A 12,949-nucleotide genomic window follows, 5' to 3' on the forward strand; every position below is an offset into this window, starting at 1 on the left:
CACAACCTTTTTTTTTCCTTCTGTTGAACTTTCTACTAACCAGTTGTCCTAGTGAATGTCCATTGAATGAGAATGTACAGGGCATTTGGCAAGTCTCAGTAATTAATTACTGAAATTACAGTAATTGACTGCTCTTGATAAACCAAATGAGGAGACTGTGGTGATGGAACATCCCTGCTCAAAGCAGGAATTTTTTCTGGATGGTGTGAAGTTACAAACCATGAAGGGAAGATTGTACTGCTGCATGTAGAAGAGCAGAGTAATGCCTAGTGCTTGCAAAATTGTTCCTTTGTTTGCCTAAAGCGCTCTGATTCCAAGTCGCTGAGCTCTGAGACTTGCACCTTTCACTGACATTAAATTCCAGTGCCATTTCCTGTTAAAGCAAACAACTTTGTTTGTAGCTCATCATAAAGTATTGCCTGGTGGTTTTTAACAGGAATATGATAAGGAATGGGCTAAAAAAATCCAGAGTGAGAAGTTTCGGTGGCACAACTCTCAGTGGCTGGATATGGTGGGCAGTCGGCAGATGGATGACAGTGAGCAGTATCTGTATGGTGATGAACCTATTGAGCCCTACATCCATGAAGGGGATATTCTGGAAAGACCTGACCTCTACTACAATGCAGGTAAGGCAGCACGTAGTACAATTCAGGACTGGGATTGCATCATCTGAGGTTGTAACAGGAGCTTGGCCTGGGGCTGTAGTGAGGATCCACTTACTCAAACCAGTGAGACAGTTACCCTTTTGTGTCACTGGAAGCACCACCAATGCTTGTCCTTGTTAGAGTATTAATGGTGGATTGAGTACTGTATATCCATGATCTTCTGAAGCATCAGGGACCTGCACAACCATCATTCTGTGACTATCAGCTAATCTATTTGTGTGATTTTTACTGTCATATATCTAGGGGAGCATATGAATCTCTTGAGTAAGTACCTTGGTTTTTTTCAGTTCCTCAAATTAAAGACGACTTACATACTTGACAAGTTGAGAAAGCTAGTTAAAAAAAACCAAACAAAACAACAGCAAAATTATTCTCAAGTAGAGTCAGTTGGACTTGATGATCTTAGAGGTCTTTCCCAACCTTTATGATTTTATGTTCTTATTTAAGATTTTCTTTTGTTCCTTTAGAAAAGGTGTTAAGAGTTAGAGATGTCTCATCATTGGGCTTAATCCCATTAATAGTGCAAAGTGGCACAGTTCTGGGGGATCTCAAGTGGAATCTGCTCTGTCTCTCTTCTTCCATAAAGATTTTGCAGTTACTAAGCAAACAGAAGTTGCCATACTGGAGTAAGGCACTAATGTATGTAGTTCAGTATTGCCAGCTGTTTCAGAGAAGGGTTCAGAAAACTGCAGGAGACAGTGATGAAATGATTTGTCCATTGGATAAATGCCTTTGTAACATTTCATAACTAGGAGTTGGGATATGCTCTCAGGCTTGTGGTTTATATGCTTTTTCAAAGTCTTGGATGACTGTGTGCACATAGGATTATTATTTTTTTTTAATTATTATTATTTATTTTAATTACTGGGCTTGAGACAATGTCCTCTTTTTTTTATTTTCCACATAAGAGTCCAGTCCTTTGCTATGAAGCATGAGTCACAAAACTCTGACTCTGGATGAATTTGCAGGAATGGTAATAAGAAAAACAGACCCACTAAAACCCATCAGCTTTACTTGTAGTTACTGTGGGAAAATAATTGGGCAAGATTTTAGGAGCATCTCAAAAATTATTCTTGAAGGCTATCAGAAATTAAGTATGCTTTTGATTACATGAGTCAGCCACAGCAACTTCCCTTTTGAGGGATGCTTTCCCTTTTGAATTGTGGGCCTTTATCTTGCTCTGCTAGACCTACACGGTTAGCGTGAGCCCTGGGTTGTATGGGACCTGGGTCTTTTGTTACTTCAAGTCTCCTTTGGGCTTCCTCAGTTAAAGATGTGCCAGCATTCCTGTTGCAGTCTCCCCTTTACAGGTGTTGCTAATAAACTTCTGCTTGTTTCATAGGGCCATTTCTTTTCCTTAATAGTGTGAGCTTAGAGATGGAGTTGCACCAGTAACACTGCACTTCCTGGATTTTAATCATTTATGTTCCAGGCATAATGTTACTTGAGCAAAGATTTTTGTGTTGGAATTGATATTTGACTGGGAAGGAGAGGCAGGTTTCCAGTGATACGTTCTGCAGATGTTTGAAAAGTGCTTTTGTTTTTAGAGGTATAAGAATAGGTGATTATATTCAAAATACAGATTCACTTCTCAGATTCCTTCTGACAAGTGCCAGTAATGGTGTGCTTCTGAAGTCTGCTAGATTTATACTTTTGAGATATGGCCAGAGGAGACATAATGTGCCTTTGAAAAAGCCACAGGTTATTGTACCAGTTGGAGAAGGCATTTGGGTTTCTGAAGAACAGAGCATTACTAAGCCAAAAAAATACAAATCTTCATGCAGTCAGAAATGAAATACTTGTATTTTAATTTGATACATTTAGAAGTGACTGATGGCTGATGCTTAACACAAGCTCCCCCTCATCCATAACAGTGCTTGAGTTCACTGATGGCAAGATGAGTTCCTTATTGCAATGGTAATTCAACATTTCTCTTGCTTAGCGATTTAAACCTACATGGAAAAACTCGGTGAAATCTCTGAAGCTACTTCCGTGAGCTGGGTGTCTCTCTTGCTCTGAAAGTACATAACCCTAACTTATGTTGAAATGTACGTAGCAACAGATGTCCTTTAACTGTGCAATCATATCATCTGCAGCTGATGCTCTCCATGTGCTTTCATTTTCCTATAAATTCATGTGAGCCATAACTCTGAGTGTTATGGTTTGAATGTTAACACTCTTGATTGAAGACACTTTAAGTAGTGGTAGCTCTAGCCTCAGAGTTAAAATGTAGTGCTTGCTCCATCAGTATAAAGAGAGATGTTATTTTGAAGCCTCTCTGCTTTCAAATAAGTTTTAACCCAACCTGACTGTTTAAAATACATTGTCACTGTAACTGATTCTTTTTGATCTGAAGTGCTGCAGGTCTGAAAGTGCTAATGTTCCCCCTTGTTTCTCTTCTGTGAAAAACACAGACTAGGTGGTGAGACAGGAAAATGTGCCCTAAGTGTTGTTTATGGCCATCCCAACTTTCCTTCCTCTTCTTTGGTCATTTGACAGCCACAGGATAGCACAGGGCACTCATGTCTGGCTGAACTTGCTGAAAGACGGCAATATTGAGCTGTGCCACGTTACTTGCCTGTCAAGTAGTACTCTTTCACATACTGTGTGCACATGTGTGCAATTAGAATATAGCCATGTACGTCTTACGCTGCTAAAATGTCATCCGATCATGGCTAGCATTTTTCATTTACAGTCTGTTGGGTTGCATTCAGTCACTTTCCCATGAGGTATTATCTTCTAACTGAATCTCTGTAGCACCTCATCAAATGTCTGCTAGAAATTTAAATGTGTCAATTCTATTCCTTTTATCATTTGTCACTATATTATCTTCAAAAAACATCAGGTAAATTCATAAAGCACAGGGAGATTTGTTTGAATGCTTGAGTCGTCATCTCTAAGCCCTTGTGTCTGTAAGTAACTTTCCACTGCTTCCTGCACAGGCAGTTTTAGTAGTTTTGAAACCACAGAGGTTAAGCCAAGTGGCCTGTGACTCCTTGGATCTTATCTCTCTTTCTTTAAAGTGGAATGGCATTTGTAACTTCCTGGTCATTAGGAATCTCTCTCTCTTCTCTGTTAAACTATTAAAGTATCAGCCTGCGTGTACCTGTTTCTGCCCTGGTTTTATTGGGATGATTTCTGCACTGGAAGGCTGTGATTGTTTTCCTGAAGTAAAGGAGTCAAACTGATGTAGGATCTGTTTTAATGAAATAGCTCATTTTGTCTGATTACAGCCTAAGTAGTTCCCAAACAAGAACTGTGCCCTTAATATTAACAAGAAACGTGTTTTGTGAATGGGGACAGGATAGAGTTAAGCTGGGCTCTCATTCATCTGGGGTCAGTTCACTGACTTTACTTCAAAGGCACTCTGGATTTACACTGATGTAACAGAAGGGAAATGTTAGCCTCTGGTTTTCTTCCCTTCCTTATAAAGCAAGCAGAGGTTGTGAAAGCTGTAAGGAATAATACTGGCTCTACAAGTGCCTGCAGCTTCATATGCCAGTAATAATTAATAACTTCTAATAAGCAAAGGAAAACTGTAACCTATGTTCTTGAGATGATGTGACAAGATCAATTTTTTGGGAAGTAGCTGGAAGACATTAAAATATGGAGGATGTGAAATAAGTTTGAAGTTGCTTTCCTGTCTGTCTTAACCTGTTTTGTGAGAGTGATTGATGAAGGGTAGAGTCGGAACAATTAAGAGCTTTTGCTGCTTTTCTACTTGTATGCTGCTGGCCTATATTAATGTTTGACTCTTCTCATTACTTTTTCTCTGGGCTTTCCTTCATGAAGGGGCAGACAATATGGGTCTTGATGTAACCTTTACAGGCCTGAAGAAGAAGGGGTAAGAGAATATTTCTTAGGTGGAGCTTGTTTCAGACCAGTAGGCTGAGCTCCTTGGAGTCCCAGTAAGGTGTTTTTTTGTCATTCAGATTGCTGTTTTCCAGTATTGCTGTTGCTTGACATTCCTCCCAGAAGCAGTGCAAGTTGCTAATGAATTTGTAAGAGAGACCAGCCCAGGTTGTGTTGCCCACCTGCCCTGAAGTCATGCTCCTTCATACAGTCACTGTATCTTTCTTCTTTTTATAGATGGCCTCATAGCCCCTGATGGAGCAGTCAGTCCGGATTTCTTTGGTGACTACCACCTTCAGAACGGAGACCTCGTTGGGCAGCATCCCTTCTCTAGCAGGTGAATTGCTGTTTGTTTGTAAAGCAACATAAAATCCATCCAGTTTCCTTATAGGGCTTCATGGGTGTCTTTCAGTAGCTTTTGCCCTCACTGCTGTTGGAATGGTTTATACTGGAAAAGAATTCTAGTCTGTCTTTTGAAGGTCATGTATTGTAACACACATGTTAAAAGAAACATCAAAGCTTCCCAAAGGCTGTAGAATAGAGAAGTTAAACTAAAACACAGGGCTAACAACACATCATGCAGATTACTCAAATGCTGTTCAGACACAGCTCTTGGAAAATACCTAAAGAGAGGCTTGTGCAGCTGATTACCTAAAAAGGCTTTAGTTTCCAATATTCTTAAATTATTAAAAATAAAATTCTCAGCTGCCAAAACTGTTTCTGTGGGTTTGGGTTTTGGTTGTTTCTGTTTTGTTTGGATTTTTTCCTTCCCTTAACCCAAGCCTTCCCAAGGTATGTTCAGCTAGATTACTGATGGCACTTAGAAAACCTGCCAGATGAGCAAAAGATGTTGGCTTGACTTTTGGGAGATGTTTCTCTGAATTCCCCCTCTGGTCAGTAACCTCTCCTCTGAGTGTTAGCCAGCTGTTCCAGTTTGAATTTCTGAGTAAAGATCTCCCACGAGTTCAGAATAGAAAAGACTCATTTCGAAGAATGAAATCTTCATGGATCTTACAGTGTTTAGGAAATGCCTGTTGTAGAACACAAATTATGTGTAGTCATTAGCAGGAAATACTGCAAACAAGGTGCAGAATTCACTTTAACAGGATACTATCTGGACATGCCCAGCTCATATGTGGAACTTGTTTCTTTCTAAAGGAATAATGCTATTTTCACAACTTTAGTCACTATTTGTAAAATATCAGTAATTCATAATACATGCAGCTGAAGCAAAACCAGTATTTGCTCCCTTACTTTGACTTCTTGTAATTGTTAAAGGGCAGTGGACAGTTAGACTTGTTGGATTATTCTACCTGCAATGCACCAGAAAGCTGAACATTTAGCAAGGGTGGAATAGTGCTGACATTTTAGAGAGCAAATTGAAACAACTAAAATACCCTGATCAAGGAAAAAAAGTAGGGCTTGAGGTGGACCCCCTTGAAAAAAAGGAAATATTATACTCAGTAAGGACCAAGTTCAGACTAGTGTGTAATGCTTTGCACAGAGCCTGTGTTTGAGCAGGTGATACTGGCACTGATTGTTTCCAAATGCACAACCTTTGTTTTGGAGCATGCAGGTGGTGGCTGATACTTCCTTCAGTTTCCTTATATGCTACTCTTGGAATCTTACTGTGTGACTTACTGTCTTCAGCTTTTAAAATAAGGCAACTCAGGAGATGACAGATTTCTGTATTAACCCAAACATTGTATGTCCCAACAGTCTTCATGGCCTGCTGGAGGTCAGAGGAAAGGTGTATAGGGTGAAGCTTGCAGACTCCTTTATTTACAGTAAACTTAGATATAGCCTCAGTCAAGATGCTCTTGTTTTGCCAGAAAGCTTTCAACTGGGGGAGGGGGAGGGAAATTCTTGAGTGTGCTGGGGTAAAAGTTAAAGTAGATCACTCAACCTCAAATTTCAGTCCCTTATCAGGGAGCTACATTAGTAAACTGCTTTTAAATCTGATTGGATTCCAACTAAAATAAGTAGCAAAATACATCTGGCGTATACCTAGTTAAATAAAGTATGTGTAGAATTCTCTTGTAATAGTTCAAGGCATTTTGGAGGCTCACCTCAAGAAGGAAAACAGAAGAACTGCCATTTGGCTAATGACAAACTCTGCAGTTGCCCATTGCTGATGGCCTCTGTAAATATTCCTGTTTCTCAGTAGAATTCTGTTTTCTAGGAAGACTTTTTGCAATATGATTGCTCCATGGATTTTATCTGCAGTCCAGACACAGAGTCTAATTGGAAACAGTGTGAGCTGCTGCAAATGTTTTGTCCTATTTGTAACAGAGTGGGGCTGAATTGTTTGATAGAATAGATACTGGCAGTCGAGCAGCGAATCCCAGTTTTCAGATGTGTGTCATTACTGTTTTGAACTTCTTGGCGCCAGGAGCCAGGATTTCCTGATGCTTAGAGCTAATGTAAAATGCATTAGTGCTCCGAGGCATGAGCCATGGAATTGCCAGTCCCATGAGTTTGGAGAGTCAGACCCTCCCTTTTCCCCAATCTGAATTGGTGTTGGAAGGTAAAACCATACGTGCTAGAGAGCCTAATTAAAAATAATAGCAGCAAGTCAAGGCTCTTTTTATGTGTTATATAGTGTACATTTCATCCATACCAAAACATAATTCTAGGGTATTTTTATGCTTGCAGTTTAAAGCTAACAAGAACCTTATGTCAAGGATTTATTTTTAACCAGCTCCAGCTTTTAATAAATCAAGATTTTTGTTATAAAAAATGGTTCAATTTTCTATTATTAATTTTTGAAAATGCTTTCAGATTTATATATTTTCTTTAAAGCAAGCTGGGTTATGATTTGCATAGACAACTGGCAAGCCAGTTAATAGTAATGTGATTTGTGAGTTCAAAGAGAGATGGGCTCTTAATGAGTAGAAGCATACTTTTGGTCTTTTCATTCATTACACTTTTTCTGTGACACACTTCTTGTGCCTGTGTCTTCTGGTCTTGGCCTTTTCCATTAGGCTTTCTAATTCTGTAACAGAAATAGTTTTTTGCTAAGCAATGGGGTGAGTTCTGAGGGAGTCTTTTCCTTCATTTGAGACCACCCTGTGAAATTTGAGGTAGGTGGCAACCATAAGCAACTTCTTGCTACTCAACTTTGAATAATCTACTCCTTCCTTCTCCTTTCTGCATTCCTATGAGGAAGGTTTAGGATATGTTACCTCTTTAATTTCTCTGAGGTGATTTCCTATCCTTGCAACGTGCTCAGACTGGATCAGAATTTCCCATTACCTACAGGAAAGCATATCAAGGTAGCCAGAAAGACCATTTTAGTGCCTGCACATCACTGAGCTGCTGAGCTAGTGCTGAACTAACCAACTAGTGTTGGTGCCCCCAGTGCGTTACCAGGGCTTAATTGTATTCTGATTGCCAGCTCATTTTTTTGGAGGTAAAGAAATGGGGTCTGTGAGGACTGGTTTTCAAGAACCACAACCAAATTCAAGTGGCCTTGCAGATATTCACTGTTAGCAATGTTTAGTAGTACTGGTGCAAAGGAACTCAACACACAGCAGCTGCCGTGCATCAGATTGTTATACCAGTTACATTGAGCAGGCAGTGAAATCCATGTGCTTCCCTGTCTGCAGGATGCTAGTTCTAGCAGAGGTCAGGGGCAGCATCTGCCATTGCAGTTCCATGTTGCAGTTGGGAAAATTCAGGAGACTTGGAGAAGCAGCTGTATCCAGATGTGCAGTTGAAGTGGTTGACCTCCCTGTAGCCCAGCAGGAAAATTACAACCATCTTCTGTCGAGTCCCTGTCCCAGGAGACATGGGACTTACATACCTAGACCTGCTGCACAGTCTTAGGTGGGTGGGAAAGTCCTTTTTCCAGCTCGAGATTAAACCAGGAGTTTTGAAAACTTAAGCTGTTTATAGACACCTGCACTTAGTGGTTTAGCACATAGGGTTTTTTCCCTCCATAATTTTCTGAGAGAAATATGAAGTAATAGTATTAGGAGTAAGAGCATCTACAGATCTGGTGTATTAGGTGGAGTATCTTAGGGGCTGCATTTTTCAAAGACATGGCCTTTCCTTCCCAGGGTTTCTTGGGCATCCTTTGAAACCTGGAGTGCTGACTACTGCTAAGAGTTGAGAATGCACGATCAGTTCTTTCATCATAAAGTACAGAACCACTTTGAAGGGAATTTAAGAGTATCTAGCCCTAAATTCAGTTTGTGGATCTCTTGCATGCTTGCTGTTCTGGGTATATCCCAAAGCAAGCAGGAATGATTGTTGTTTCTGTTGATGGTCAGCACGAAGGAGCAGCAGCACATAATGAAGACCTGGCAACCTGCCATTTTTCTTATCCTGCCACCATCACTTTAGGGACTCAAGGCATTGTTAGAATTAAAAATGCTTTGTTTCTATTAATGTATCTTGTGCATTTTGCAGCTTTAGTGTTTGCAGCTCTTATTTCTGAACTATATTCTTACTGGCATTGTGCTGTTGAGTATGATGTCTATAAATAGAATTACTTCAGAATGTAATGTGCACAGAAGCAGTGATAAAATACATAAACAGCATCTCTTGTTTTCCTCAACGGTTTGGAGCAGAACACAAACAGATTGTAAGGTATGTTTTCCATTCAGCAGAAAACGTGTGGCTGAGGAGGCTGTTTTGACAGCTTGTATCCAGGTTTTTTTCATTGACTAGGAAAAGCCTTTTGTGATTAGATTACCAGCTTTGAATCATCTTACTGTCTTTCAGAAGCAGATGGGCATTAGGCACAGATTTGAAATTTTCATCTGTTATTAAAATGTGTATTCAAAGCTTCTGGTTCTGATAACTTTTAATACAGAGTGAACGTTTCATGACTGTAGCAAACAAAAAAAAATCCCCCACCTTTGGCTAATGTGATGACAGCTTAGTGTCTGAGCTGTGAGGGATAAAGACCAGCTGAAAGACATCTCCAAGAATCTATGGCCATTTATCAAATTTTAATCACTTTCTAGCCACCAATTACTATAAGACACAAACATAATAGCAACAGCTAAATATTTTGTGAAAGAGCTGTCCGCAGTATTTTTCATACCCTTTGGGGAACAGACCACTTTTTAAACTGTCCCAGGTATAACTACATTCAGCATAAACTTGAGGTGCAAAAGCCAATTTTTTTGTTAATATCTTCATCAGGGTTCACAAATTCTCTCTGTAGCTTTTGAAAGATTAATACTTAGGAATGCTGGAGCAAGCCAAAGCTTTTTTCCTTCCTAAGGAGGTTTTCTGCAGTACAGAACCCACTAACCTCATTATAAAATGTAGCAGAGCATTGCCCAATCTTCATTTTCCCTGAGACAAGGCGTTCCTGGGCGTGTGCTGCTCCCAGCATGTGCACTCCCATCTCCTCTCAACAGAGATCTGATTGAAGCTTCTTCCCAGGAAGCAGTGAGGTTTGGCATGTCAAACAAAACCAGTTTTATGGGGTGACTGACTGTCTCTGTCCTTGGTGGAACATCTTTTCCCTTGCCTGGATTTACAGCCTAAGACTGTAGCTGCATTTCTTCTCTTGCCATGGCAGGTCATTGTGATATTTTGTGATCTAAGTATGTGGAGCCAGAACCTTGCAGGCTGCTCTGTGTTGACTTCAGTTAAGCTGTGTCTGTTGGCAAGTACAGGCGTGCATAACCAAGCTGTTGCGTCTTCAGTTGATGGAAGCTGTGGTGATGTGGGCTTCAGTGACTGAATACATGGCTGTAAGTCCTGGTGGGAGCTGGGGGAAGACTGTTACTGTGACTTAACCTCTCTCTAGCTAAGCTACCCATGTGCTAAAAGTCCACCCTGAATGTCAAGAGTAGTCAAATCCACAGGCTTTTCTGCTTGGGTACCCTGATGAAAATCAGATGTGAGTTTCCATGGAGGAAGGACCTAGGTCTGTTGCCTTCTATTCACGTTGACTCTTACAGTGTGGTGTGAAGTCCCAGCTGTGCGTCACAGCTGAGTAGCAACTGTTCTGGCCAGGTACAGGAATTGCATCAGATGCTGGCAAATGCTCACTTTGTGAATGTTTATCAATATGTTTTTAAATGCTTGTCCCTGTAATTTATATCCTGCATCAGCATTTACAGGCATCTTCCATGTACATCCTTATCTTCAATTAGATTTGCTAAAAGCAGTCACAAGCTGGACTTCTCAAGCATTGAAGTTGAGATTTCATCACTTCCTTGCTTTCAAATCTAAGTTCTACAGGGTATACTGGTGATAAAAAGAACCTTCTTTCCTAAGGAGAGGACTAAAGGAGCTGCTGACTCTGCTGTGGAATATTTCTCATCCATGTTGGATTTTCAGTAATAGCACACAGTTTATTTATAAGTTTGGACATTCCCTTCCCAGCCTTCAGCAGCTAAATGCCATCTCTGAAGGTGAAAAACTAATACCTTAGCAGATGTAAAAGTGGGCTGCCTCAGGCAACCTTCACAGCCATCAGTAGCAGGAGAAACTTTGTTTCGTGGTAATGGGAAGGATTAGCTTAGATAAAAATCCTGTTGTCATCTGGGGTCTTTGCTACGGCAGAATTGAAAGTATCCACATCTCTTTCCTCATCCTTTGAAGAGAGGCAATCATGCTTTCCTGTCTCAGAGGTGGACATGGTCGTGAGTGTAAAATATTTTAATTAACAGAAAGAAAAGCTAGTATGGTGGAAATAGCCATTAGGATGTGATTCTACTTCCAAGCATTGTACTGCAGTGATATTTCTTACAGTTCTGGGCATTATTTTTGCTTCTCCTTCCTTAAGTTTTGTTTTAAAAATAAAACCAAGAAATTCCCCCCCCCCCCCCCTCTTTTTTCTTTGCCTTTTTGCCTTTGCAGTGTGTCTAGGAGTGTTGTACTCAGCTTTTACCATTTGGACACTATTTAATTTGCATTTCCCAAGAGAATTGAATTAGGTTTTATTAGTAAATTGGGCCTATAACCTTGTAGGCAGGTTTTATTAGTTTATCACACATCAGTATTAGCAAATTGTAAATCCCACTGAAACGAATTTGAAAAGGTCTTAAAGAGAAGCCCAGAACCAATCAAGTTCCTGGGTTGGGCTTGGGTTTATTTTACTTGGTTTATTTTTGTTTGGGGTTTTTTTCAATCCCACAAAAATGTTGTCAGTGGTAGCAGAGTCATCTCTCTTATCATATTCAGTTGTCCTAACTGCCTACATGTTTAGTTTTAAAGAAGTTAAACTGGATATTGTCAGAAGGATTTCGCTAAACTTCTGATGTGGCTTATGATAGTAACAGAGATAAAGCACACAGCTCATTTGGACCATACAGCAGTTACTGACTAGTCCTGTAAAACAGGCAGGTAAGTTTCTTTTTGTTCATCAGTGCCCATTCAGGCAGTACATATGCTTGGAATTAAGGTCTTGCATCCAAAAGATCATAATAAGCAAGCAGGAATTGCTGCCTTTTGAGGAATTTGATCACAGTCTAGGACAAGCTTATTGAAGGGCTCAACTTCATTTCTTCAGATCCTGGATCATGGCCTAAATCAAAATTCACTCTGTGGTGGTTCTCCTTTCAGTACTTAAATGTGGGAGTGATGCTTCCAGAACATGAGTCCTTTCTTGCTAAGAACTTTGGAGTGTGAGCTTGAATTTCTCTGTGTCTAGCCTAAAACAACTTGTTTCTGTACCAGTACTGAACTAGAGTTCTCTCTTTCCTATGCCTTGATTTTTAAGTAATGGTTGTGTTTTCTTCTAGTTGTCACTTTATAACTTTTTCATACTGTCTTCTCCAAGCCATGTTTACAGAAATCCAATACTGCAGTTTGATCATATTATAACCCAGTTGAGTTGTCACTAATATGTATTTGACCAAATTATGCTGTTAGAAGTGGACAGTTATTGTGGTGTTTTTGAAGACCAGGAGTCTGATTATTCAAGGGGAGGGAAATTTTTCTCTGTGACCCATATTCAGCACTAAGATTTTCCCAGAGTTTTAGAGATCTATGCATACTGCACCATTAAAGGATTAGGACCCATCACTGCCTATAATATTGGTGCCATGGTTTAGTTGATTAGGTGGGCTGGATTGGTTGATGGGTTGGACGTGATGATCTTGAAGGTCTCTTCCAACCTGGTTTATTCTATGTATGTATAATCTGGGAATATTCAAGATGAGGACAATATTCTTCATATCAAGTATTCCATACGCAGCAGCTTCTTGTATGTGCTTGGGTGCTTATTTATTATTATTCTGTTCTTAGACTGTATCAGGAGGAGCTTCCAAGCAGCTCTCCTTGTGTCTCCCAACACACAGTTTCCACAGTGCAACACACAGTTCTTGCTCCAAAGAGCTGACACTTAAGACATGAAGGGAACCAAAGGCAAGAAGAGAAGTTACTTATCCAGAGTCAGGTGCCAGAGCCTGGAATAGAGCAGTGCTCTCCTGACGACTCTTGCAGTGCCCCGATGACTGGAC

The 12,949-nt window shown here is 40.2% G+C and overlaps 1 protein-coding gene across 1 annotated transcript in view; it reads left to right on the plus strand.

Moving 5' to 3' along the window:
• KIFAP3 (kinesin associated protein 3) overlaps positions 1 to 12,949 on the plus strand; it is a 78,810-nt gene that overhangs the window by 53,527 nt on the left and 12,334 nt on the right. The window contains exons 18-19 of the mRNA XM_054165090.1: positions 437 to 626; positions 4,755 to 4,854. Of these exons, the coding sequence (XP_054021065.1) occupies positions 437 to 626; positions 4,755 to 4,854 (290 nt within the window). The remainder of the gene's footprint in view (positions 1 to 436; positions 627 to 4,754; positions 4,855 to 12,949) is intronic.

The sequence above is a fragment of the Dryobates pubescens genome, chromosome 11 (assembly GCF_014839835.1).
Source record: "Dryobates pubescens isolate bDryPub1 chromosome 11, bDryPub1.pri, whole genome shotgun sequence".
Classification (NCBI taxonomy): domain Eukaryota; kingdom Metazoa; phylum Chordata; class Aves; order Piciformes; family Picidae; genus Dryobates; species Dryobates pubescens.